This window comes from Hakea prostrata, chromosome 2 (assembly GCF_041222555.1).
Source record: "Hakea prostrata isolate BN-2017 chromosome 2, UWA_Hpros_2, whole genome shotgun sequence".
Lineage (NCBI taxonomy): Eukaryota > Viridiplantae > Streptophyta > Magnoliopsida > Proteales > Proteaceae > Hakea > Hakea prostrata.
In genome coordinates, this window is record NC_142601.1 from 61,969,986 (window position 1) to 61,997,306 (window position 27,321).

General features: G+C 39.1%; 4 protein-coding genes and 1 pseudogene across 4 annotated transcripts; 3 read left to right on the plus strand and 2 right to left on the minus strand.

The window, feature by feature from the left end:
* Positions 1–2,420: 2,420 nt before the first annotated feature.
* Positions 2,421–3,525, plus strand: LOC149025460 (enoyl-CoA delta isomerase 2, peroxisomal-like). The gene has a single exon (XM_089143127.1). The coding sequence runs from the start codon at positions 2,499–2,501 to the stop codon at positions 3,222–3,224; it is 726 nt and encodes a 241-aa protein (XP_088999253.1). The 5' UTR covers positions 2,421–2,498; the 3' UTR covers positions 3,225–3,525.
* A 1,013-nt stretch (positions 3,526–4,538) lies between these two features.
* On the plus strand, positions 4,539–5,925 carry LOC149025461 (enoyl-CoA delta isomerase 3 pseudogene; annotated as a pseudogene).
* Positions 5,926–10,011: 4,086 nt separating this feature from the next.
* Positions 10,012–14,676, plus strand: LOC149025462 (aspartate aminotransferase, mitochondrial-like). The gene is made up of 10 exons (XM_089145683.1): positions 10,012–10,270; positions 10,390–10,475; positions 11,528–11,734; positions 11,972–12,077; positions 12,177–12,281; positions 12,417–12,589; positions 12,887–13,046; positions 13,152–13,247; positions 13,388–13,482; positions 13,571–14,676. Exons 1-10 carry the CDS (start codon positions 10,097–10,099, stop codon positions 13,647–13,649), a joined length of 1,281 nt encoding a protein of 426 aa, XP_089001809.1. The 5' UTR covers positions 10,012–10,096; the 3' UTR covers positions 13,650–14,676.
* A 710-nt stretch (positions 14,677–15,386) lies between these two features.
* Positions 15,387–18,618, minus strand: LOC149025463 (pentatricopeptide repeat-containing protein At5g16860-like). Its single transcript, XM_089145684.1, has one exon. It carries the CDS (start codon positions 17,678–17,680, stop codon positions 15,410–15,412), a length of 2,271 nt encoding a protein of 756 aa, XP_089001810.1. The 5' UTR covers positions 17,681–18,618; the 3' UTR covers positions 15,387–15,409.
* Positions 18,619–18,717: 99 nt separating this feature from the next.
* LOC149025464 (shaggy-related protein kinase iota) lies at positions 18,718–24,682 on the minus strand. The gene is made up of 12 exons (XM_089145685.1): positions 24,523–24,682; positions 23,215–23,307; positions 22,861–22,920; positions 22,511–22,783; positions 22,351–22,425; positions 22,217–22,273; positions 21,610–21,750; positions 21,455–21,505; positions 21,247–21,342; positions 20,677–20,760; positions 19,752–19,853; positions 18,718–19,454 (listed from the first exon to the last, which is right to left on the minus strand). The coding sequence occupies exons 1-12, from the start codon at positions 24,598–24,600 to the stop codon at positions 19,377–19,379; spliced, it is 1,188 nt and encodes a 395-aa protein (XP_089001811.1). The 5' UTR covers positions 24,601–24,682; the 3' UTR covers positions 18,718–19,376.
* Positions 24,683–27,321: the final 2,639 nt, after the last annotated feature.

Genomic DNA, 27,321 nt, shown 5'->3' on the forward strand with positions numbered 1-27,321 from the left:
GCTTCCTCCTTTTTTTTGTCTGACTTACCACCTGTAGAGTCATTATTTTCTTCTTTTTTCTTTATCGTTTTCTATTTAGGGATTACATGTGAAGCAAGTCTGGGTGAGGGACTAATATCAAGTTTTCCGTTCCACTTCTTTTTTTATTTCTTTTGTATTCTTATACTAATTCATCTTCTAGCTGTATGTTGGTGGATTTTTGTTCTCTGAACTATTAGTTTTTAAGGTGGATTAGGTAGTGTTCATTGCTGCTAGGTAAGAACTGGTGAAGCCGCAGGCATGGAAAAGAGTCTGGAGTGCTAAGTGCATTCCTAAGGTGAAGAACTTCATTTGGAATTCTCTAAATGTTAGTCTTTCTATTGGGGTTGGGCTCCAAAAGAGAAAGGTGATTGTGGATGTCGACTGCAGAAGATGCGAAAAAGGGGTGGACTCAATTAACCACATTCTTTTTGGGTGTGACCATATATGAGTGGTTTGGTTTGCATGCAACTTGGCTTCTATTTTACAGTCTACTGATGCAATTTCCTTGACTCAGGTGCTTAACAATTGGTGTTCTATGAGATTCCTAGATAAGAAGTTGGATAAGATGATGCTTAGCCTTTTCTTCTACTGCTGTTGGTACTTGTGGTTAGCCTGTAACGACCTGGTGTTTAATGGGAAGAACTGGGCCCTAATGAGATTGTCAGCCGTGCTAAGAAAGCCCATGTTGAGTTTTGGGGCGTTGTTGATGGATCTATTGGGCCTAATGTCAATGGTATCGGTGTTGACCTGTGGTGAGGCCATTATGGTCAAAGCTTTCCCAAGGGTTCAAAATCAACTCTGATTATGCTGGTTCAAATGTTAAAGGTGGAATGGGAGTGGTGGGTCGTGACTCAAGTGGGATTGTGTGCTTGGCCTTCTCTGTGTTGGGGTGTTACCCTTCAGCGTTGTGTGGCGAAGCAGTTGCTCTCAGAAGTGAGGTGTTGGCTGCGATCGAGGCCAAGTTGGAGCAAGTCTGTTTCGAATCAGATTGCCAGTACCTGATCTCTCTTCTCAATCGGGTTCATCCTTGTGATCCTATGGATGTTAGCCCTATTTTAAATGACATCGAATCTTGGTTCAGCAAATTCCTAAGTGGTATTTTTGTTTTTGCTCTAGAGAGGTTAATTATGTAGCCGATGTTTTAGCCAAGAGGGCGCTATCATTTGCAAGTAAGACAGTGTGGCACGAAATCGTTTCCGTGTCTTGGCTCTTCTTGAGTTATGTTCTCAAGACGCCTCGTGTTTTTCTTACTTTCCTGTTTTATGAAATTTTATCCTTTCACAAAAGAAAAGAAAAAAAAAATAGTTTCCGACTTGACAAGCTTGGTTTATGAATGGGTCAATTGAAAAAGACACGTAAATTTTTATCAGATATTTAATTTTTTAAGAGGCTTTTATGGTGTGAGATGGGGTGTTGTTCAATTGAGTTGCTATTAACGTCTAAGAGGTCGATGTAGACATCAATTTTAATCTTTCGGACCATGATGGATATCTGAAACTAATGGTTAGTTTCTTAGAAGCTTCTCTTTAGATAGGAATTATAGTTTTTATTTATTTATTTATTTATTTATTTGTACAAAGGGGCTTTATTAAGCGAGGATAAGGATATTAATATGCCTCAGGTCGAACCCATGATATCTTCACTAAGAGGTGTTGGTTTCAACCACTAGAACAATTCTACGTTGACAGATAATAATTATAGTTAAGAGCATTGGTCTTTCTATTGCTCTTCAGATAAAGATTATAACTAAGAATTTGTAAATATACTCTACCGTGAGAGCAATGAATTCTACAGGGGAAGCTCAAAATACAGAACTATGACACTGCATTATTGTGGGCGATGGAGAGCTCGAATGGGGCAACACCTCGGTCAGAAGGATTTTGGGTTGGTGCATAAAGCAGGTGATAGTGGTGGTGAGTTGTTGCCGGAGACAAAGAGGGAGAAGGTGGAGCACAGAGAGGAGAGAAAACATGTTTGACGAATGAAGTAGAAAACACTTGGAGAAAATCTTTTCCATTGAATTAGAATATGACAGGTGTTGATGATCTACAGAACTGGAGCTTTTGAGAACATAGGCGAATAAAAGTCCTCTCCATCAAGAGGTATCAGCGCAATCCTTCAATGGTATTAAAAGCAAAAATTGTAGATTAGTTGAGCGATTAAAAGTCCAAAATCCCATGGGAAGGTATTGAATTCAAATGCTGTAGCACCTATATTAGTAATGTCATTTCCCTAATATAAACCCACTAAAAAAAATCAGCCCTACCTGCACAAAAACCAAAAAAAATTAAAATAAAAAAATCAACTGTACCAATTATGAAGTCACTGATCTCATCCGTCAGATTAGCCAGATTAGCATATTGATTCCTCTATTAAAAGATTAGTTACGTAAGTGCGTTAGATGATATGATTAATTATTTCCTTGTATAGGTAACTTCCAGAAACGAAAGAGCGAGCGAAGAACAGAAACGAGGACGATGTGCACGTTAGAGAAGCACGGCAACATCTTCCTCCTAACCCTCACCGGCGACGATGAGCACCGCTTGAGCCCCAAAGTCATCGAACAGATCCGTTCGGCCCTCCGTCAAGTCCGCGCCGAATCATCTCGCGGTGCCGCACTGGTTACCAAAGGCGAAGGCAGGTTCTTCTCCAACGGATTCGATCTGGCTTGGGCTCAGGCCGCTGGCAAATCCTCCGCCCAGAAACGCCTCTTACACATGGTTGATCTCTTCCAACCTCTCGTCGCCGACCTGATCTCTCTTCCGATGCCGACCATAGCAGCCGTGACAGGTCACGCCGCAGCCGCAGGGTACATGCTGGCGTTGAGCCATGACTACGTGTTGATGAGGAGAGATAAAGGAGTGATCTACATGAGCGAGCTCGATATTGGACTCACCTTTCCTGAGTACTTCATGGCGTTGATGAGATCCAAGATCCCTTCGCCGATCTCTCGGCGAAACGTGATGTTGAAAGCGGTGAGAGTGAAGGCGGAAGAGGCGGCGAAGACGGGGATGATCGATTCAGCGCACGATAGCGCGGAGGAAACGATAGAGGCTGCGATGCGCCTCGCGGAACAGTTAAGCGAGAGGAAGTGGGATGGGGAGGTGTATGCCGATATAAGGAAAGCTTCGTTTCCGGAATTGTGTGAAGTGTTAGGGCTAATTGATAAGGTGGAAAAGGTCAAAGCCCAATCGAAGCTTTGAAAATAGACATAATCTCATGAACTGTAATAATTTTGCATTTATGCATGAATCAAATCGTTTTAATGAATTTACATCTTATCTCTTCTCTAGTTCTCTGAACCATAAGAAAGTCGCAGGCGGACATGAAAAGTTCTCAAATGGAAGCAGAACAGTGGTGATTGATCGAGCCAGGCGACGCCAGGTTTGGATATCTCATATCTCATATTTGGCGGTAAACATGAAAGCACGGTTTCTTCTTTCAGATCCCTCGTGTTGTCCTATATTTCCAATTACGGAAAGGAAATGGAGGACGAGCGTGTCCCATTTTTAGGATTGTTATGGTTTGACGTCTTACAACCCAACAACCCAGAGAGTGTCAAACAAATCGATCACTGTCTATTTAGAAAGTAAAAATGCAAAATGTCCATCACCCTTTTTTCAGATGGGATTTTGCTTATGGTGCCGAACCCATACGTTCGTGAGGGTTGTTGGGCGTCCCAGCGCTGAATCGAAACAAAAAAAAATTCCCCCTTTTCTGGTAACATCTTCAGAAAACAGAGGGGCTTATGAATTTTCCTTTGACTACCTGTCTCTGGTGCTGTTATGTTTATTTACTTTCCCAATACCATTTCGGTAGATTTGGCAATGAAGCGATCATTCTTTTTCTATGTTCTGAATTAGGACCAATTAAGCTTTCTTCAGTAAAGAGCAGATCGATAATATCATTGAGAGAAGAAGAAATGAAAAACTTTTATCTATGTAATCAAGTCTGAGGGGGGAAAATGACCTTTGAGATTGACTATTTTTTCAAGAGGTCAGAGATGCTTCTTGCAATGTGAGTCTCAATCTTGGGAAGTCTCCTACGAAGGTTATTTTCAACTAATGTAAATTTAATGTTAAATCAGCTGATGATCTTCTCTCAAATGAAGTAGTCAATTTGGCTAGTAATCTACCTTTGCTTATCACATCATTAAGATTGGATTTATCAATTCATCCTGGTGTTGTAACAAATCCCGGGACACAAGAATTTTCCCAAGATAAATCTTTTCTTTGCAAAGCCTTAGCTCTAGGGCTTGAAATTGGGGAGAACTTTTCACACCCAAAAAAACCAAAAACTCATTTAATGTTGTAGATAGACTAACCTTTTTAGTTGGATCTTCAATAAATTCCTAGCTAAATATGTTTTTGTCATATTTGTCCAACATACCATACATTTGGAAAAGGCTCTATCAACCAAGCACTTTTACAGTTACTGATGAAACTAGAGTTAGGCAGTTAGCTAGGAATTTATTGAGCAATCTCAACTAATTAAATCCCAATGTCATTTGGGGCTAGTGTCCTTGCATCGGTCTGTCTTTTTCCTTTTCAACTGAATTAGATTTATTTTATTCTCAAAAGATTAAAAAAAGAAACGAAAGGTTGTTCGAAGAGCAGCAGAAGACGAGACGATGTGCACGTTAGAGAAGCGCGGCAAGATCTTCCTTCTAACCCTCACCGGGGACGATGAGCATCGCTTAAACCCCAAAATCATTAATCAGATCCGTTCAGCTCTTCACCAAGTCCGCGCCGAATCAAGCTCGGGTACCGCTCTGGTCACCAAAGGCGAGGGCAAGTTCTTCTCCAACGGCTTCGATCTGGCCTGGGTACAGGCCGATGGCGAATCTGCCTCTCACCAACGCGCGTCGACGATGGTTGATTTCTTCCAAATGCTCCTCGCCGACCTGATCTCTCTTCCGATGCCAACTATAGCCGCCGTGACGGGCCACGCTGCTGCCGCAGGGTTCGTGCTGGCTCTGAGTCACGATTATGCGTTGATGAGGAGAGATAAAGGAGTGATCTACATGAGCGAGCTCGATATTGGACTCGATTTCGCCGACTACTTCATGGTGTTGATTAGGTCGAAAATCCCTTTGCCGATCGCTCGGCGAAATCTGGTGTTGAAAGCATCGAAATTGAAAGCGGATGAGGCGGTGAAGATGGGAATGATTGACTCGGCGCACGATAGCCCGGAGGAGACCGTCGAGGCTGCGGTGCGCCTGGCAGAGCAACTGAGTGGAAGGAACTGGGATGGGCAGGTTTATGCCGGTATAAGGAAGGCTTCGTTTCCGGAGCTGTGTGAGGTTTTAAGGTTGAACAACGACAAGGAAGCTAAAGCCAAAGCGGCTTCGAAGCTTTGAAATCTTCCAAACTTCACCTGCTAGTATTCTTGGAGGGGAGAATTGTTGCCTTGTTGGATTAGATAATTGAGCAGAGACAGAAGCATCCGTGTGTCTTCGAAACTGAAACTGTTGCAGCCTTGAGGTTCTGGGTACCAATTTCGCAATTAGGATTGAAACTGTTCGCTACTGTACATGTTTCTGAACCTGATCTGTGTTGCCCTTCGATTTGACTTTAGCAGAACGCAAGTAACATGATAATATTTTGCTTTTCACGATATAATTGGTTGAACTTTTTCTTGTTGGATTAATCTCGTTCTTTTGGTAAAAGATCGCAATTACACTGGAACTGTTATGCTTTTTTTTGGTAAATTTTCTTTCATTGAACACAGAACAACACCTGGCCTCAGACATACAGTAAACAGTGATCTCTAAGTAAGGGAGTGGAATTTGGCCAAGACGTTCTTCCTGAGGTGGACGCAGCCTTCCTCACCAGCTGGTCAACTACACTATTAACACATCTAGCAATAAAGGAAAATAAACAACTGGAGAAACAACATTCACACTAGGTGGGGGGGGGGGGGAAGCTGATTCAAGATATTTGAGAGCTCTAAATTGTCTTTGTAATTGTCTTTGTCTAATGTGATAAGTTGAAGGTCCTCAGATAAAGCTTGTAGTAGGGCTTCTCTAATCGCCATTGCTTCTCCCAGCAGCACTGCTTCAAATGGAATGGGATCTGATGCTGCTCTCAGTGGAATCCCATTATGGTCCCTAAATACGAAGCCAACACTTGATGTGTTTTTTTTTCAAGCTTGCATCTGTATTAATCTTGATGTAATGGTCTTCAGGTGGACTCCATTTTGTAGGATGAATTACCGCAGTCTTCATCATAGGGATCTCTGAAACAATCTTCTTCTCCCTTGCTTGTATCTGAACCTCCCACTCCTTCCTTGCTTTGTGCACTACTTCTTGTGGAAAACTCATGTGACCTTCAAACATTAACTTGTTTCTCGCTAACCATATTTCCCAACATATGTAAGCTGTTAATCCTTCCAATCTTTTACCTTCCTTGCCTTCCAACCCCATATTCTTCTAGTGCTCTATGAATTTATGGACCTTTGGACTTAGGGGAGGATGGTACCCAAGGGAGGAGATTGCCCACACCACCCTTGCAAATGGGCAATCTAGAATAGTATGGTCTACAGTCTCCATGCTCTCGCCGCATCTCAAATGCATAGGATCTATCTTCAGTTGCCTTTTGATTAACCCTTCTCCAGAAGCTAGTCCTCTAGCACATGCTCTCCATAGGAAGTTTTCGGGTCTTTGGTTCTTCATCACACTTCCATATGTTCCTCCACACATCTCTACTCATCGTTATCATGTCCGAGTTAGGATCCTCTCTCTGATTACTGATAAGATTGTAAACTAATTTGGATGTGAAGATGCCATTAATAATGTGGCCCCATACTTGTATGTCTTCCTCAGGAGAAAGGCTCACTTGAATGCTTAGAATAGTTTTTGCATCTTTCGGGTGAAACGAAGCTTGAACTAATTCAGTTTTCCACTTTCTATTATTTGGTTCAATCAAGTCAACTACCCATTTCACTTGACCCCTCTGAAATTCTAGATGTTTTATCCCGTGATTAGGTGAAGATAAAATCCACTTATCCCTCTACACATCTATTTTGTCTCCCAAACCTATTTTCCATCTAAGCCCTTCCATAAGATGTTTTTTTCCCTTATAGAATGCCTTTCCATATGCCCATGAACTTAGATCTTGGCCTGCTTCGAGAAAATCACAAGTTGGGAAATAAAGTCTCTTATAAAATTGGGCCCAATAAGAATTTGGGTAAGCCCAAAGTCTGCATGCTAGTTTAGTTAAGAGAGCTTTATTTTGTATCTCTAGATCCCAAAACCCTAATCCACCTTGGTCCTTTGACTTACATAGTTTCGCCTAAGAAATCTAGCACATTTTATCATTTTTCTCATTTCCACCCCAATAGAAATGGATCACAGTCTGCTTGATTTTCTTATGATGTGAGTTTGGTAATTTAAAGTGAGAAGCAGCATAAGAATTGTATGAAAGAGCTACTGATTTGATCACTGCATATAAAAGAAGCTATTGATTTGATCCCTGCATATAATAGAATCTTTTTCTTCCACCCTTGTATATTGTTAGAAGTCTTGTCTTGAATATCCTTAAGGAAATCCTTTTTCACTGCTCCAAACTCAATTGGAAGCCCTAGATACTTTTTTGGACCATCCCCATATTTGATCTTTAATATACGGGAGAACCACCTCTTAATTTTTGTGAGGGTATTTGGGCTGAAGATTAAACATGACTTCTCATAGTTTATGCTTTGTCCATTTGCTTTACAGTAGAACTCTATGCAAGCTTTCAAATTGTAGATCTCTTCTAATCCCATTTCAGAGAAAATGATGCAATCATCTACAAATAGTAAATGGGATAGGGATTCAGATACCTATTCCTCACCTTGATCCCTTGGACCAAACCCGCAAGACCTACTTCACTTAGCATAGCTGACAACGCCTGAGTACATAACACAAAAATAGCTGGAGATAGTGGGTCACCCTGCCTAATTCCTCTAGAGAGTTTAATCTCTTGAAGAACTCCATTAACCAAGATATGATATGAAACTGTAGTGATGATTTACATTATCATATGAACCCATTTATCACTAAAGCCAAGAGCCATCATGATATTCTTCACAAAGCGTCATTCCATCATATCATATGCCTTCTTCATGTCTAAATTCATTACCATCAGCCTTTTTTTCCTCTAGACTTGTGCTTGATGTAGTAGAAAAGCCTCATGAGCAATAAGCACATTATCTGAGATAAGTCTGTTAGGAATAAAAGCTGATTGAGATGGGGAAATAATATCATCAAGGTACCTTTTAAGCCTATTTGTTAGTACTTTACTAACAATTTTTATAGTGACATTACAAAGGAAAATAGGCCTAAAGTGATCCACTAGTTCTGGTTGATCAACCTTTTGAATTAGACAAAAAAAAATATTGTTGGCTGATTCATTCAATTTACTATATGTGAAGGAATTTTGAATAAAGAGGCAAATATCATTTTTGACTAGAGGCTAGAGTTTTTGATAAAAACCTGGTGGAAGTCCGTCCGGTCCTGGGCTCTTCAAGGGTGACATGCCCCATAATGCGGCTTTAACCTCAACTTCATCTGGAGTTTGGCAGAGCTTTTCATTCATCTAGTCATTCACTTTTGTAGGAACTGCCGACAGAGCAAGTAACAACACCTCATCATCAATACCTTTCGAACTAAAGATGTCTTTGTACCTTTTTTGTATTTCTTCATTTACCTCATTTTTTTATTCTGACAATCTATCACCTCCAATTTTGAATTTCGATTTCTTCTCCTTCTTCTGATGGTAGATGAGTGGAAAAATTGAGTATTGCGATTTCCTTCTTTTGCCCAATGAAGTTTGGATTTTTGGAGTCACATTATTTCCTTATTTTCCATTTGTTGCTGCAAGAGACCTTGTAATTCCTCCTCCCTTTTCTGATTTGCATATGAAGGATTGGAATCTTGGAGCATATCTAACTCCCTAATATATTGCTGAATTTTCTGATTCACGTTCCCAAAGCAATTTCCATTCCAGTTCTTAAACTTCTCCTTACAACTGTTATGCTACATCTTTGGCATATCAAACATCAAATTTAAAGTTTCCTTTTGAATTTATGGATGTTAGATTATTAATTTCCTCCATCCATCAGTTCTTCATGCCTCCTCTCCGAAAATTTATCTTCAACTAAGAAGTAATAAATAAATGAGTTTAATTGAAGGGTTTCGCCTTTAGATGTTTACAGTTAATTTCTAATATTTATTTCATTGGCATACAAAAATAATAAACTAAGGAATCGTTGGTATATCCGTATCTATTGACTGTATAAAAAGCCTGTGTACAAGTACAACAACATTCAATAGAATAATACCATTGAATACTATGAATTTTCTTTTTCTAAAAAACAAAAGACTAGGGACTTATCAATAGAATAATGCCAATTCCAGCCAGCGCCAATCGGTTTTTCGAGATCACGAAGCAGCAGAGCCAGGTACCACTTTTTTTCGAAGTTTGAACCTGGAGATGACGATTCCCTGCGTCATTTCAAATTCTGATTGAGGTCAAAAAGGCCTATTCATGTGGACCCCTATAGAGAGCATGATCTAACACTGAAGCAGCCCCTTGGAGTCTTCACCCTCACAAAATAAAAAGCACAAAAAGAATAGAATAAAACAGAGAAAAAGAAAGAAAAAAAAAGCTCAAAGAAGCAAATGATGCAGTGTGACAGTGATATATTAGCATTTCTATGGAAGTGTTGAATTATTTTTCTTAACGGTTCGATTGGAATAATCAAGCATGGACACCGCCTTTCAATTCTGATGTTTCATCATGTATTTTGTGATCCAGCATAAGATCACCTCTGATTAGAAGCCTCGTTGACCTTCGCTACATACTAGATCGAGGTCGTTGTAACTTTCTACCAAAACAAAAATGGTTGTTGTAAATTTGTAAGTTGTAACTATTTACGTTTTTTTTTTCTTCTTCTCCTTTTTGGGGTAAAGGGTAACTATTTACTTAATTTTCTTATAATAGGGCTCACTTCGTTTTATTCGTCTCTCTGAGTCATATATTTGGGCGCCTTGATTCTTCCTCCAGCCTAAACTGCGAGCTCAAACGAAGTTATCATGGCGTCGAGAACCGCGATTTGCAGGGGAATTCTCAAGGGGAATTCAAGTTTTGGACTTCGATCTATGTCTTCGTGGTGGACTCATGTTGAGCCGGCCGCGAAAGATCCGATTCTCGGCGTTTCCGAAGCTTTTCTTGCTGATCCAAGTCCTGATAAAGTTAATGTTGGAGTTGTAAGATTTTATCACTGAATAATCTTTTTCTTAATCTCTTGAAGCTTTGGTTTGTTATGTCTTTAGATTTGATCTGTTTTTGATGTTTTAAGTGGTTTCCTTTTTTTTTTGGTTTTTAGGGAGCTTATCGTGATGATAATGGAAAACCTGTTGTTCTCCAATGCGTTAGAGAAGCAGAGCGGAGGATTTCTGGAAATCAGAACATGTAAGTCAGTTTTTTCCTTCTTTTTTCTGTTGATTACTGTCTTTTAGGTGCTGATCTGGAATTTACTGTTCCATTTCAGTCTCTCTCTATATACACTTTTACTTGTTTTGAATAACTTCTTATGTGTATGGTGTTATAGATATGTGCATTGTGGATGGATGCTTTTGACACCACTCTTGGTCCTAGTGTCATTGCACATCAATTTCTTCCTTTTACCACACCACTGTGTCCATATTATTTGAGACGCTTTAGGCATCTTCGTATTCTTGATAGTGACACTTATCTTTTACTTTCGGGTTGGGGATAAGAGATCCCTGAGGAATCAAGGAAATTTTTAATTTTCCCTCTTTCTCTTCATGGTAATAGTTTAGCTGGTTACTTATATTTCTGGTAATTCTCACTACTGTTTTTCCTTTTCAAATTGAATCCAGTATCAATGTTGGTGAAACCTAAAATGATATATAGCCTGTATTATCTGTGACAGTTACTGTTTGATCCTTAGTTTTTTATTCTTTGTGACAATCAGGTTAAACTTTCATGCTCAATGTTGTATGTTGACCTTGACAGTCCCTCCATTGAACCTGTTTTACTTTAATCAATAAAATGTCCATTTCTGTTGCAGACTTTAAGTGGGAAAAAATAATATAAATTTGTCTGAGGAATCAAAAGGTGAGTAAGGTGATTCCAAGCGAAATAGAGCTTATTGGTTTGAATATGGCATTTTGTGAATTAAAACTATAACTTGGAGGGGTCTTTCTTTTCTATTGGCCTCCGTAATTATGTTTTGGCTGGAACCAAGGTTTTAGGTGCGGATCCTGTTATTGGTTTTATGAATATGGCATTTTGTGAAGATTAAAACTGTAACTTAGAGGGATCTTTCTTTTCTATTGACCTCTGTAATTATGTTTTGGCTGTAACCGAGTTTTTAGGTGCCAGTCCTGTTTACTGGACAATATTTCTACTCAGGGAACTGGTTCACTTGTTTTGTTGTTTTTTTTTTTAACTGGTATGCTTGATCTGAGTTATTTTTATATGTTTGGCTGTTTGTCCAGGGAGTATCTTCCAATGGGCGGAAGTGTGAAAATGGTGGAGGAAACGTTGAAGCTAGCCTATGGAGATAATTCTGATTTACTGAAAGAGAAAAGAATTGCTGCAGTCCAAGCTCTCTCTGGGACTGGAGCTTGCCGACTTTTTGCTGACTTTCAGAAACGTTTTAAGCCTGATTCCCAAATTTATATACCTGTCCCAACATGGGCAAAGTGAGTGTATCTACCATCTGGATCTTTGTTTCAGCAAATAGAAAAGTGAATCGTAGAGTTTTCTGTATGCATAAATGAAAATAGAATGTTTGTCAGCTTAGTAAAATAGTAAGTAAACAAAATCATATCCAGGCAGATTACATTTCAAACGAACTATTACTCAGATGCTTTACTATTTAAATTTCATTCTTTCTTGTACATCTGTTCATATTCTAATGGTATAGATTTCTGCTGCAGCCATCACAACATCTGGAGAGATGCCCAAGTACCTCAGAGAACTTTCCACTACTACCTACCAGAAACAAGGGGCTTAGACTTTGCCTCTCTTATGGATGATATTAAGGTATAAAAGACTTCTTTAGTGCCAAACTTGGCTGTTTTCTCTTCTCTTCTTTTATCAATCAGTTCTCTGTCGCTAAAAATTATTAGAAACTCTTTGTAGAATGCTCCAAATGGTTCATTCTTCCTGCTTCATGCATGTGCTCATAATCCTACTGGAGTGGATCCTACAGAAGAGCAATGGAAGGAGATTTCTTATGAGTTCAAGGTGGGCCATTCATTTCATCAGATTTACTTTTTTATTAAATCTTTTTTTGGGTAATCTTTTTCTTAAATATTGGCTGTTATTATAATGGAATTTCTAACTAATATAGATATGCTAAAATATGCTTCCAAATTCCAGGTGAAAGGTCATTTCCCCTTCTTTGACATGGCATATCAAGGTTTTGCAAGTGGTGACCCTGAGAGGGATGCAAAGGCCATCAGAATTTTCCTTGAGGATGGTCATGCTATTGGATGTGCCCAGTCATATGCTAAAAATATGGGGCTCTATGGACAGAGAGTTGGATGCCTTAGGTAACTGATGAATAATTGCTTATCCATGTGCTGAAAGTTTTGTTTCTACATATCTTGAGATAGCAACAGATTTGCTTCTTTCTTTTTCTTTTTTTAAGTTATGTGGACATTCATTGTTCTCTCTCATACTGGGCTGTTTTGCCTTGGTTCCTCTTATTTATTTAGTCTTTGTGTGTTGCCTTTCTTCCCCCCTCCCCCCTCCCCCTCTCTTTGATACTTAATACTATCAAGAGATTCATTTGTGATCAGTGGCCTTTCCCATGCTCTTGCTTAATATTTCCTTTTCCTCAATTACAGCGTGGTTTGTGAAGATGAAAAACAAGCAGTGGCTGTGAAAAGCCAACTGCAACAAATTGCCAGACCCATGTACAGCAATCCACCTGTTCATGGAGCTCTCATAGTTTCAACCATTTTGAGTGACCCAGATCTAAAGAGCTTGTGGCTGAAAGAAGTGAAGGTACTAGTTATCTCTAATCTTCCCAATTAAGTCTTATTTGTTTGTCTGCTGAGCTGTTTATACTGACTAATTCACACCAACCCCCACCCCCAACTCCTCCCCCAGGGCATGGCTGATCGCATCATTGGAATGCGAACTGCTCTAAAGGAAAATCTTGAGAAGCTGGGTTCACCTCTATCTTGGGAGCATGTAACTAAGCAGGTAGTATATGGTTCAGTAGTTAATTTGTTTGATTGCTTGCATTTCCCAGTCTTAATGTGTTGCTTTATTTGTTTTTTTTCTCTCTCAAATGGTAGTTTGATTTTCAGCACCTTGATATTGTGTTATTGTTGGTCTCGCAGATTGGGATGTTTTGCTACAGTGGCCTCACACCCGAACAGGTGGATCGCTTGACAAATGAGTTTCACATCTACATGACTCGTAATGGTCGTATCAGGTAAATCAGATTTCATGAAGCTGCAAAATCCTGGCCATCTATGGTCTACATCCTATTGACTTGTTTTCATGTTTTCAACCTTTTACAGTATGGCAGGTGTTACTACAGGCAATGTAGGATACTTGGCAAATGCCATCCATGAGGTCTCGAAATCAGGCTCGCAGTGAAACTATTATATTAAAACTTTATCAGTTGAATTGTTGTTATCTAGAGGTAGATCCCTAGTAAAATCTTCCATAGGAATACATATTTAGGTAGTGCTTTTTCTTTCCCCCATTGGAGATGGGAAATAACATGAGGTTTTAGAGAAATCCTGATTTTTGGAGAAGAGGCTTAATAAATTTTGGCATGTGGTTCTCGGTGTCACATGAGTTGTAGAAGGGCATGCATCTAAATAATTATTCCTTGATTGGGATGATTCCGCCGCCCGACTTAGGGTTCTTGGTCTTGTTTTTGTCCTCCAAATAATTGAAAAGTGGCAACGGGTTTTGTATCGAAGCAACTGAAATGTTGTTAATTTTATTCAAAGAAAGAGGTGGAATGTTATGGTTGCAGTTATTCCTTCGCCTGTTGCTATTGTTTGTATTCTAGTCATTATTATCTTCCATAAAATAGAAGTCATTTATATCCCAGAGTAGCATGTCATATTTTCTGATATATTCATGATATTGTTGACAGAGATTTACTTGTATCCTTGGCATTTCCAACCATTGAATTATGTATCAATGGTATAGAGAGGCCTACAAGATGGTATCATTCGTTTGCAGACAGCTTTCTAACCCAGAAAAAAAAATAGTACTTAGGCAGCAACGTTATTTCATGTGAAAACTGAGAAATGGAGTGTATCCCTCCCGTGAAGAGTCTACTTTCATGCCCTCCAACTCGATCTTTTCCTCCAGTGCCACAACCAAACCTCTTCTTCCTACATCTACATCTACATCTACCGCTGTAATAGAAAGGAAAGCATAAACGAGCTCTTCTTTGGGTGCTTTCTCTCCTTCAGTTCCATCACAGGTGATACTATTGTGAAGTTGGTTTTTGACGCTTGCATCTGCCATTTGGTTCGAAACGTCGAATGCAACCTTCACAAATAGACTATTATGTCCAGGTCGCATGATCAAATTCGGAATGTCATCTCTAGGGATGTTGGATCCAAACTCTCTTGTTCAAAATCCCCTTGTAGACTCCCCAAATAACGGATTTATCATTATTTCCTGGGGCCTAAATGATTCTTTGCAACATGAATCCAATCATACTCAGGAAATTAAAAGGGACTATTGGTACAACCATAAGTGAGAAGGGACAGGGGTGTTGTAACGAGACTAACCATTGATGAAATGAAAACTAGCAGGATGTGTAGATTAGATCAACGCGGTCAGCCAATGATGGGTTAGTTGAGCGGTTAAAAGCCCAAACTCCCATGGGGAGGTCTTGGATTCACACCCCTCTTAACATAAAAAAAAAAATAATAATAATAATGACAGAAAGAAGAAGAAGAAGATAAAAGCCACCGTTATGGATGGATTTGGTGCACCCTTTTATATTTTCATGTGGAATAAGACAGGCCTGGTGTTGATTATTGCAGTTCAATGGTTTTCTGCTCATCCATATATGCTTCAGAATCTGTTCAACCCTACTTTTATTTAATTCCAGAAGACAGTCTGCTCGTTATTGGCCCATGTCACTTCGTAGGTTACAAAGAATCTGAATTCTCACTGAAAATATTCATTTCAAGTTTCCAGAATTATTTGCATCTTAAATTATTTATGGGAAAACATATTACCCTATTCCTAGAACACTCTTATCTGCGTTTACTTGGGAGGACACAAGTTTCATCCTCCATTGGTTCCCCCTCCCTACCCCCAAACCAGAAACCCCAACCATCATAAAAACAACTCCAGCCATAAAAGGATAAGCTTTCCCCATATTAGCTCAGCTCTTTCATCTGCTCATTCAAGCTCTCCAAAATTTTGAACAGATTCTCCTGTTCTGGATGTGATCCTCCCCTGGAAACAAAAGAATGCACTTCCTTATTCACCTCTATCCAGCTGCAAGCAACAACTTTCCTCACACCCTTGTCTTTCATCATCTTCCTCATTGTCTCTACATCTTCCCACTTCCTGAAATCTGCCATTATGTTTGATAACAGGACATAGTGCCCTGAGTTCTCACAGCCCAATTTAATTATCCGGGATCCAGCATAACTTCCAATATCCAAATTTGAGTAAATTCTGCAAGCACCAAGCAATGCACCCCATATATCCTGATTAGCTGCTACAGGCAGTGTTCTGATCAAATTCAAAGCTTCATCCAACTTCCCCGATCGCCCCAGTATGTCCACCATACATGCATAATGGCCTTCTCTAGGTATTACTCCGAAGTCCTTCATGCTATTAAAAATCCTGATGCCTTCATCCACAAGTCCTCCATGATTGCAAGCTGATAAAATTGTTAAAAAACTGATGTGATCAGGCTCTTCCACCCTCTGGAAAATTTCAAGAGCTTTCTGCCCAAGCCCATGGACAGCATAGCCACTGATCATCGAGTTCCAAGTGACCAAGTTCTTCTCTTTAATGCGATCAAAAACTCTTTGGGAGTCTTCAATACTTGCACATTTGGCGTACATATCAATAAGAGCACTGCCCACGAATGTCTGATCTTCAAATCCATTCTTCAAGGCCCAAACGTGAACCTCTTTTCCCTGCCTAATACCAGATATACCTGCACAAGCAGAAAGAATACTCGTAATGGTAATTGGGTTCGGTTCAGCTTGGTCCCCAATCATCTCTCTAAATATGCCCAGAGCTTCACTGAAGTAACCATTCTGTACATAGCCCACAACCATTGAGCTCCAAGAGATCACATCCTTTTCCCTGATATTTACAAAGATCTGGAAGGCATTTGAGATAAAACCACATTTAGAGTAGACATATATCAGGGCATTTCTAACTCTTCTGTCAGCTTCTAATTGATTTCTGTAAGTGTAACCATGAATCTCTTTACAGTAATCAAACTGCTTCAAGTCAGAAATTGCAGGAAGGATACTAGCTGTGGTTACAACATCTGGCTTCAATCCCACGTCCAACATTTCAACAAATACTTGCATGGCTTCATTTGGCTGTCCATTCTGCGAAAGAGAAGAAATTATCCCACTGTAAGTGATTACATCTGCATCCAATCCTGAATGGTTCATATCTTGCAGAAGGTGTATACTTTCCTGAAAACAACCATTCTGGGCATAGCTAGAAATCATAGCATTCCAGGCAACTCTATCTGGTTTAAGCATTCTATCAAAAACCAAACGAGACTCTTCAATTCTGCCACACTTTCCATACATCGAAATTATGCAATTACAGATTGTGGCAGTTGATTCGTGTCCATTTCTCAAAACATAACCATGTATTTCTCTACCAGTTGAATCTGTATCACATACTGATAAAGCATTTACTATGGTCACTGAATCTGGTCGTAACCCACTTTGTACCAACTCCCGGACTTTCATCATGGCTTCCCTATAAAATCCATTCTGTATGTAAGCTGAAATTATCGAATTCCATGAAATTATATCTTTCTGAGGCATTCTCTCGAACAATTGAATCCCATCCAATATATTTCCACACTTGCCATATAAACCGATGAGGGAATTGCAGACAAAGATGTCAGAATCAAACCCGTATTCTACAGCTAACTTATGGATGTACTTTCCTTGCTGAAAATCCGATAATGAAGCACAAACCTTTAAAAGACAGGAAAAGGTGTAAGAATCCGGTTCAAAACGCTCCTTCACCTTACTGTAAAAGAGATCCAACGCCTCCTGAAAAATCCCATTATTAGAATAGCCCCTGATCATGGCATTAACTAGGAAGGCGTTAATATTTGAAATTCGTTGAAAGACCATTTCAGCAACTCGGATTTCTCTACATATGGAGTAAAGGGTAATGAGCTTGGTTGAGAAAAATGAATCTCCATCAAGTCCATTAGTTACAAGCTTTGAGTGAACCAGTCTACCCAATATCAGGTTCTTATCACGAATGCAAGAATCTAGTGACTTCTCCAAACTTCTCTGATCCAGTTTACAGGGGTTAAAGGCTTTGCTGCTAAGAGTTGATGAGGACTTGCTGGAGACAGCAATGGATAAATGAGTGACCGACAGAATCACGATTTTGCGTGTAGAACACAGAGAGGAAATGACTCTCATGTCATCTGCTTCCAACAGAACTAATATTGCCCGTGCAGCTCAATTTGATCTGCCATGGCTGGCCATACTCCTTCAGGCATTATGAAAACCAAAGCAAAAAGTAAAAAACTCATCGTGGAAAGAATTTGTGTTCTAAATCTTATCGTGGAATCACTTGAGGGAGTTGCCCAGATTTCTCTTTTAATGCCATTTTCAGTGACATCAGGCATCTATAAAGTTCTTTCATATCCGTTTGTATCTCTGTGAACAAATATTTTTGCTGATTCCCTGTCCACATCAAATCCTTTCTAAATGAATCTAGGGATTGATCCGTCAAGAAAATTTGATCTAGCTGTCAGCAGCAGTTATCATGTATTTTTGGTAGAACAGGAGTAATCATTTAAACAGTAGACGCACCCAAAAAGATCATATCATGTGTTAGCTCCTTACACGCGTAGGAACTGGAAGTCCCTGAAAGGTAGATAATAGTCAATTTGACATTCAATTAAAGTAGTCCCATTAGCTTCAACTTTTCCTTTTTTCCCTGAGAATCCTATGCAAGAGTCCTTGTAGTGAAAAAAATTTCAAAAGATATAAACATTAACTATGCTTAAAGCCTGAAACCAAGTTTCCATGTCATGGTCAAGAGACTCTTAAAAAGTAATCGATTATTGTTAGTTGTTCTTGTCATTATGCTGTTTCTAAGAAGCTTAAGAGCATTGCAGATTCCGTAACCAGGAAGGCATTGTCTCAACCACGTCAGACATTCAGGATAAACTTTAATCCATGTTTGCTTAGATCTGTAACCTGAAGACTAGGCAGATCTCAATAAACTTCTGCTTTTCAAAGTAAAAAAGTTGCAGTCAAAGATGGAGAACGCTCTAAAGGAGATTTTACCTTTAGTTTTCACCAATATAAAAATTAAAAAAATAAAAAACCCATCAAAATAATTCGGCTATAAGCTACCCTGCTAAATGATGATAGGAAAAGAGAAAGAAAAAAACAGCTTTCACCACAAGTCAGAAAAGGCATATTATGTATGATTCAACTATGGAAACTTTGAACTTGGCAAATTGTGAAAAGAATGACATAGTGAACGTTAACACTTCTTCCCCCATCAGAATCGGAGAAAAGAATATACAAGTAGAGAACAGTGTTCAAAAACTTTACTTTCATAAGAACTGCAGATGTAAACATGACAAAAAGGGTAATATATAGAACACATGACAAAGAGGGAAAATATATAGAACACTTGCCTTTTGAATTGCCGAGTGTGCGACTACAAGCCGCGATAAACACAAGTAGAAACAAGAAGATGTAATTAAACTTAAAAACCCACCACTACTTTTGCTGCCCATGGTATTCTATTTGTGCTGTGCTGTCTAAAGGAAGAGCTTCACAGTCTTTCTTCTACTCACAGCTACTTTGATCAGTCCAACTTGGATTCTTTATCAGGTGACAAATATACAGGAGCACGAGACACTTTTGGCAAGAAGCTTAGGCCGGAAGCGAAAAACAAAAACTGTAGTAGATAAATTCACCAAATTTCAGAAGGCTCAGCCATCCACTGCACATGTCGGAGCATTGTGGAGCTAGAAATTCCACTTGTTGGGCCTGTATATATGCTGATCCAACCACAAAGCATGCACTTTTGCTTTGCATCATGAAGTACCAAAAGTCTGGCTCCAGGTTCAGTAGCTTATGTACCTTCAGGGTGCTAGGAATTTAGAGTAGATTGTCGCCTCACGTGCTCTGGTATCAACCTGTTTATGAGCTCTGGTGCAGCTCCAATTAACTGTAACCAGATTGAAACATAGTCAGTATAGTCTAGAAAAAGCTTCTTCAACTTTTTTTCATTTTGAACCTTTATAATCTTTGAACATAACAATTATATGAACATCCTATTGTGCCATATATGTCATATCAGTTCTGGCATGTTTCATATCCATTACATAGCAGTTCTTTCACTAACATATAAAAAAAAAACCACAGCTTCTTTATGTCTGTTAACTTCTTTAATAGACAATGCAATTCCAGGGGTTATACTTAGACGTTAAGTCACAGACAAGACTTTCAAAGTTCAAAGGCATACTTCCTGTTTGAAGTTGAATAGAGGAGGTAAAGGCCGACCATTGGGGAGACGGGCATTGGATTCCCTGAGCTCATCAAAAAAAGGATGAGCACACGCTTCTAGCTGTAGAAAAAACAAAAAACAAGAGAGAGATTAGTAAAAAAATCCATCCCAGTGTAGAAAATTAATTTTCCTACTAGTTATGACTTTTTCTTTCCAAACAAGTTGGTTTAGATCATTTTCTTGTCTTTTCTTTGTCATTGATAGCTGTCAAGACATTGCCTAGGCATCCAGGTGCCTGCATCGCCCTGTTGATTGTGTCCAGCCTTTGCCTTGGCAACTATGATGTGGTTTATTAAATAAGGAATATAAAATTAGCAGTCAATGAACAGCAATATAAGTACTAGTAATTAGTTCAATGCATATACAGAAATTAGGGAGCACTGAAGCCTCTTGGAAAAGGAAAAAAGAACTGTAGCAGAGTCCTGTTCCATCTAATAAATTTATAATGCATTAATTCAAGAAAACACAGTCCAAAACGAGAAAGCATCTTGCATACAATGGATATGGTTATACAGTAAGCCTGCCAGAGGTTTAGATAGTCTCACTGGAATAAAGATCATGTTTGGTCATGTCATTTGCCCCTGATATCCAAATCCTACACCTTAGTGGATAGCAGTCGAAAAACTAAGAAATACAACTAAGAAGACCTGCCAAAGACCATCCTCCTAACAGATTTCTATTCTTATCATGGAAAAGAAAAACATCAGTTTAACACCTATACAATCCACCAAGCAATACAAAGATCAAATCATTAGGAAAAAAACACCTTGGAACCAGAATATAATATACAGTTGCTGACTGTCATGAGACTCCTGACTCAAGAGAACCATAAAATAGGTTTTGGATCCAACCACAATAGAAGTACAATGAAAATCATACTCACAGCAGTGCAGCGAAGACTAGGTGAATACTGTAAAAGCCTTGATGCAAGATCAATTGCTTCTGGAGGCATTCTCTTGTGAAATACCTGAACCAAAGGAAAGGTTATAAACCAATTGTCAATTACGCACAAGCTAATTACCCAAATAAACAATTTCTGACTATAAAAACTGACTATTAAACTTAAGGTTTGGGAAGTATCGTACAAAGAAGCATCTAATATTAGATTGCAACACCAAGGGCACCCATGAGAGAATCTAAGGATGCCAAAAACCAAAAAATGGACCAAAGGAACAAACAAAAGGTTCAAACACATTCCGTGCATCATTAAATTCGAAACTTGGGTTTGATGTGGCCAAAAAATTATTTTGTTCTAAAGTATAAATTAAGTCCTCCATAAGCATGTAATAAAAATAATTGCCTCATTATCAAAAACAGCTGTGCATATTATATGAATGTCAATGATCAGTTCTCTGGTACCCAAGAATATTATAAAATCCATTAACAAACTTTTTTGGATGCATATCCATTAAAAATTCTCTCAATATAAAAGAGAACAGATGAAAATGCATACCTTGTGCCAAGGGTGAGCCTTTATCTGAGGAAACCTAGACTCAGTATAGTTTGGATTCATACATCGAATTTCTTCCCGAGTTGGAGTTCCAAGAACCTGCAAAAAGAATTTCCAGAAGTGAGTAATCCAGATATAGAGTTGCACAACCTCCCTCCCTTCCCCCTCTCCCAAATTGACTTGAAACAGATCATGGATCTGAAGTCTGAACCTTGATGATCTCTACAAGTTGATCCACCGCAGTGTCTCCAGGAAACAGCGGCTGCAACATCACAAAATTGATTCAAGTCAACAAGATATGATCAGAGCAACATGGCATAGACATTCTTCAGAAAGTTCACGGCTTAAAAGTTTTCAGTTGCAAACCTGTCCTAGAAGAAGCTCAGCAAGAACACAACCAGCTGACCAGACATCAATCGATGTCGTATATTCTGTAGCCCCAAATATAAGTTCTGGAGCTCTGTAGTATCGAGAGCAAATGTAGGATATATTCGCTTCGCCACGAATCTGAACAGATTAATTTTCAAGGAAAAATAAATTAATGAGAAACTATACATATGAAAAACCTTTTGCCACAGTAAGGCCACAGCATTAAAATCTTGTCCGAAAATGTATATAATTGTAATCATGTTTAATTCCAAGACCGTATGATCATTCAACATACTACTAGGATCATGTTATGAGAAAGAAAGCATTCAACTCCACTGCAGGAAGGACCAAATATGAACTAACAAGAACTCCGTCAGATATTTTGCAAATAGAGGTGACTGGGAGACAACTATTTGGACGTGAGGTACCAACAGAAGTTATTTCACTCAAGTCCTTTTTTCTGAATAACAGGGGACACACGCTTACCTATCAGTTCAGGTGAACACATGAATACTAACAATGCTTTTTCAGTCGTCCAAAAATATTTCATTTGCTTCAATGAAAGCAGACCATATGGTAAGAGAAAACAATTAGATGCACATACCAGAACTTTTGCACTTCCAAAATCACAAAGCTTCACTTGATGTGTAAGGGGATCAACCTGTTAAACATCTCAGTGGATTCAGCAAAATATGCTATAAACACCATTGGGGTAGAGCAATGCTGGAAAGAACATACCAGAAGATTTTGAGGCTTCACGTCCCTGTGGCAAACTCCAGGAACAGTGTGAATATAAGCCAGGCCCCTAAATATCTGAATACAACCAACCAACCAGTTAACACCAACCAGAAAGAAATAGAATTATATAAACCCCACAAAACAGAAGCTTAATATTTACCTGGTAGGTGTAGAGTTTAACATAGATAAGTGGCATCCTCTGGCTTGCATTGCTGTAGTGTTTCAAAACACGATAAACGGTCTCCGGGACATATTCCATCACCAGGTTGAGAAAAAGCTCATTCTTACTAGTTGTTGAAAAAAAGCAGTGTTTCAGAGAAACGACATTGGGATGATCCATAGAGCGCATGAGCTGCAGTTCACGATTTTTATACCGCTTGTCTTGCAAAACTTTCTTTATGGCAACTGTCTCACCAGTCTCCAAGCATTTTGCCTGGAAGTAAAAGGACATGAAATCCAAAGTTAAAAAGAAGAATGACCATAGTTGAAACCAAACCACCATGCCAATACCTGAAAGACTACTCCAAATGATCCATTCCCCACTACGCGTTCTGCCATGTAACTGATGGTCTGTAGGTTATAAGATAAAATGCATAAGGAACCAAAACGTGGATAGAGAGTGTAAAAACAAGGACTATATAAGATCCTCCCTATACTCCTATCAAAGCTATGATACTTGCGTCTCAGAGAAACAAAAGGTAATGCCATGCTGCCTAACTATAAATTTTCTGGAAAAAGAAAGTTTTGATCATATTTAAAATCTTCTACAGGAGTTACTACAACAAATCTAGAAATTGCAGGAGATGGGAAATATCTGAGTAAAGACAGCCACAAGCACAATTATCAGCAAGTTATAACACTAACCCGTTTGGCTTCACCATTTTTGCCTCCAATGGTGGTTGAAATGATATGACCAGTCACCGGATCATTCCCTTCAATAACCGCAGGGGCCATTTCCTGTTACAAATATTTAGTGAAAAAAGGACTAAAGCCACTCAAAAATCCAACGCAAGTTTCACAAAGGGAAATCAACAACATAGTGATAATATACCGAAAAGAGGATATCACATCCACAAACAGGCATCATAATTGAAGTGGGCTAGAAAAAGGAAGCGAAAACAGCGGGAAGCACTATGCCTTTCAGGAAAGTATCAAATGTCTTAAGCTTGCAGATCAAACAGAAAACAATGGGAAAAACATTCGGAAGAAGAATCAACTCCAGCAGCCTTATAATGTAAACCAGCTAAAATTGTAGGAATATCCAACGGAGGAAAGAAAAGAAAAAAAGGCAGAGCAATGACATCAGAAACCAAACCGTTAATAGAAAAGAAGTTAAGCCCTGTCACAAAGATGCCAAGTATAGTAGCCGGTAAACCCAAATCATACTTAAATCCTTTAAAAATATATTTCAAGATCTAATAGAACTTCCAAGTAATACCGAAAAAAGTAAAAGCAGCGCCTAAATTTATTGCGAGATCTCGAGACAAAGATGACTAGAGATGAGCAACGGATCGAGTAAGGAGAGGAAAGCAAAAGGAAGACAACCCTAGTAGAAGTAAAGAACATTGGAATATATAAATAACAAAGGAAACAAATAAAAAGAAAGCTCAAATTCAACATGACAAGTAAACTCTTCTCAAACTAGAAGCCCCATTAGCAAAATCTTAAAAGAAGAAGAAAGGGAGAGAACTGACGAAAACGTCTCGAGAGAGGTAACGAACGCCCCGCGAAAGGTCAATGCAGTCAAGGAGAAGGAAAAATAACGCCAAATTTTAAAAATTTCCGTTAGCTTTTCTACGAACACCACAACATTATTTGACAGAAAAGCCATAACAGAGGGCTTCATATACCTTAAATATGAAGAAATCCTAAGATCAAATGTCGTGGGAAAAAAAAAACTGAAAGTTTCACCCACTAGTAACCGAAAAATGTTCATCCCCTGTTAAAATCTCACAGGAAAACTTTCCACATAGATCATTTCCGCAAATCTCCGTTCGATCTCCAGCGAAGAACTTGAGCAGAGATCACAAAAAGACAACACAACAGAAAATGCTACAGAACAGAAACACAAAGCAGCCAAGGAAAAAATCGTCGCAGAAGTGCAGAACCGAACTCAAGCGTGCCAATTCTGCAAAGCTGGACGGAAAACATGGAATCTCGCCGGAAAGATACCTTGTCGTCTCCCATCTCCGGCCGACGAGGCGCAATCTTCACTCCTGATGGATTAGGCCCCAGCGGCATCGAAGCCATGTGGAATATAGCGTCTCTCTCTCTAATTTCTTCTCAGTTCCTCTCTTTTTCTGCTCTCTCTCCCTCTCTCTCTCTCTCTCTCTCTCTCTCCTCCTCTTTCGGCACGCAGTTATAAATTAGAAAAAAAAGAGACAATAATTCATTCCTATAAATTTCTCCAAACAGAGAAGGAAATTACCAGAATGACCTTATCTTGAAAATGCGATTGTGAGCATTGTTCGTTTCGAACATATACGAATAGTCACATCCCAAAATGTTTGTCTTTCTCAGTGGCAGTATCGTGGTTTTATTCCTATTTGCAGGGTATTTTAGAAAATGGATCCACATCCGAATGATTTATGTTTGGTGAGGTGGCTCAGACTTTTGCGGAATTCTATCACAAATTCGCAATAGGCGGGAAATTTTGCAGACCAGGTAAATCCAACTGACGAAGATACCTTAATTTGTGTGGTCATAGCCAATAATTAATTAGAGAAACATCCATAATTAGTAAAAGGTTAGGGAATAATTAACCAGTATAATAATAATTTTGAAAATCACTAAAATAAAATAGGGATAAATCGGTAAAGCCATGTTTTTTTTTTTTTTTTTTTTTTTTGCTTATTATAGTTATTCGACGGATCCCAAGTCAAAAGGAAGTCTTAACGGGAGACATGTGGGACCAGTCTTAGTTCTGGTCCCAATCTTACGTAGGCCCCACGAATTAGGCTACAATATATGGTAAGAAATTTTCTTACTACTGCAGTTGATTTTGTTGGACTTTTATTCGTTATATGATTAGGTTTTTTTTTTTTGGGAATTTTGAAACATGGCTTAAGTAACATTCCGTGGATATTATCAAAATTCAACTTAATTAAAAATTATATATTTATCATTAAAGAGTTGCTTAATTGATAAACACTTTTTAGTGAAAAAAATCACCTCTTCAACACCCTAAATGGCCTAAAAATATATATGACAATTTCATCCACTAAATAGAAAAAAAAGAGAGAGCAAAATGTAAGTGTAAGAGCATGGGCGGAACCACCCCAGGTCAAGGGGAATTCGGATCATCTCCCGGTAGGCTCAACGGACCGGGAACCCGGATCACCTAGCGAATCCGAACCGGCAAAAATAGGAAGGCACCGACAAACACGGAACCGAAATAATCCGACCGAAAAATATCCGATTATGATGATAATTGTCACTTTTTACATTTTTATTATAAATTCAATCCGACGGGATCGAATCCGAACCATCTATTTTAAAGAAAAAGTAATACTACTCATCCGGAAAAAATTATCCCGTTATCGATCCGAAGAATATCCGAATCGAATCCGGTGAGCGGACGGAACGGATATTTTCCGGTAAGAAAATTTCGGACGGAACCTTAAACGAACGAATGCGAATTGGAGGCGGATTTCGTTATCCATTTCGAGGTCTACTCGGGGAGCTCCCGAGCCCCGATCACAGTGAATCCCACTGGGAAAAAAAATTATTTTCTTCCAAAAAGTATTTTTCACCGTGGGTCCCATTGATATTTGTGGTCAGGCGAGGAGCACAAACATCAGGGTCGCTGATTCGGACTCAAGTCAAGGGGCATGGCCCTCCATTGCCAACATTTTCCTTGATTCTTTCAAATGTGTCTAGGCTTTTGGTCCCGTACATGTTAAATCTTGGTTTCGCCGGCAAGTTGAGAGCTAAGATTTTGTTTTTGTTTTTGCAAAATTCATATTTCATTCTCAATCTTGTTTTATTTTGAATTAATGCTAAGATCATTCAACAAAAAGAATTGGAAATTGAACTTGAATGCATCTTCTCCACTTACCATAGGATTCCCCAGGAGATTTGGCAATTAGTTTACTTAGTCATACGCACAGAAGGACAAGAGGGACCTGAAAGAACGTACGAAGCTCCGCAGCATGCCTCTGTGCAGCAGTAGTTAACTGCAACTGCACTTTGGCCATTTACCTAATTCACAAAAAATCATAACTACAGTCTCCTTCTCCCACAGTCAAAGTTGGACCAACTACCTTTTGAGATTGATCTGGTTGTTTTTTTCATTTTTATCTTTGTTGCATTTATTTGATCCAGAACCTGAACTATTCCAGAGTTCAGGTTTAGACCTGTGATTCATTTTGGGGTCCAAGCAGAGGTCCTGGCCCAGCGTACGATCCAACTTTTGGGTCCAGGAATCGAGGTTCATCTCTCTCTCTCTCTCTCTTCTCGTCTCAGTGTCTCACGCATCCTCTGCTTTGACCGTCCAGAGACTGCAACTCTGCAATTTACTGTTGAAGCCAGTGGAGTGGATGAACGTTGTGGCGATTGTGACTCGTGCATGTAGAGCCATGGAATTTGCCGTTTGGACCTTTTGAAGCTCCATTTACAGAAAGACAAACTCGCTACAGTTGTTGAAGACTTGAAGTCGTGTATTGGTGTATCGCCAGAGTCAGACACAACACGTGTTGACTGGAAACCCTGATTTCACGTCAGGTACAACCGTACAAATATACTCGTACTTGTAGTATACGTAGATGGTGGCAATTTAATTCTGGATTATCTTGTGAATTTATTTCTTGAAACGAATTCGTTGATTAGAAGAGAAGCCATGAAAACTTTCCATCCTATCAATTAGTGTTCAGAATTCATCTTGGGGTTAGGGTTAGAGTTCATCTCGGTCATCCGATTAACTGGTATTTACGAAATGAAGTCTTGTAGGTGATTGCAACGGGATTGAATTCG

Excerpts from the sequence above, each read along its gene's own strand:
- LOC149025464 (XM_089145685.1), bottom strand. The coding sequence starts at position 24,600 with ATGGCTTCGATGCCGCTGGGGCCTAATCCATCAGGAGTGAAGATTGCG. Across the intron at positions 22,784-22,860 it reads CATTTGGAGTAGTCTTTCAG|GCAAAATGCTTGGAGACTGG; the intron begins GTATTGGCATGG and ends TTTTACTTCCAG. Across the intron at positions 22,426-22,510 it reads TTAAACTCTACACCTACCAG|ATATTTAGGGGCCTGGCTTA; the intron begins GTAAATATTAAG and ends GGTTGTATTCAG.
- LOC149025463 (XM_089145684.1), bottom strand. The coding sequence starts at position 17,680 with ATGAGAGTCATTTCCTCTCTGTGTTCTACACGCAAAATCGTGATTCTG.
- LOC149025462 (XM_089145683.1), top strand. The coding sequence starts at position 10,097 with ATGGCGTCGAGAACCGCGATTTGCAGGGGAATTCTCAAGGGGAATTCA. Across the intron at positions 11,735-11,971 it reads CCTGTCCCAACATGGGCAAA|CCATCACAACATCTGGAGAG; the intron begins GTGAGTGTATCT and ends TTTCTGCTGCAG. Across the intron at positions 12,282-12,416 it reads AGATTTCTTATGAGTTCAAG|GTGAAAGGTCATTTCCCCTT; the intron begins GTGGGCCATTCA and ends TCCAAATTCCAG.
- LOC149025460 (XM_089143127.1), top strand. The coding sequence starts at position 2,499 with ATGTGCACGTTAGAGAAGCACGGCAACATCTTCCTCCTAACCCTCACC.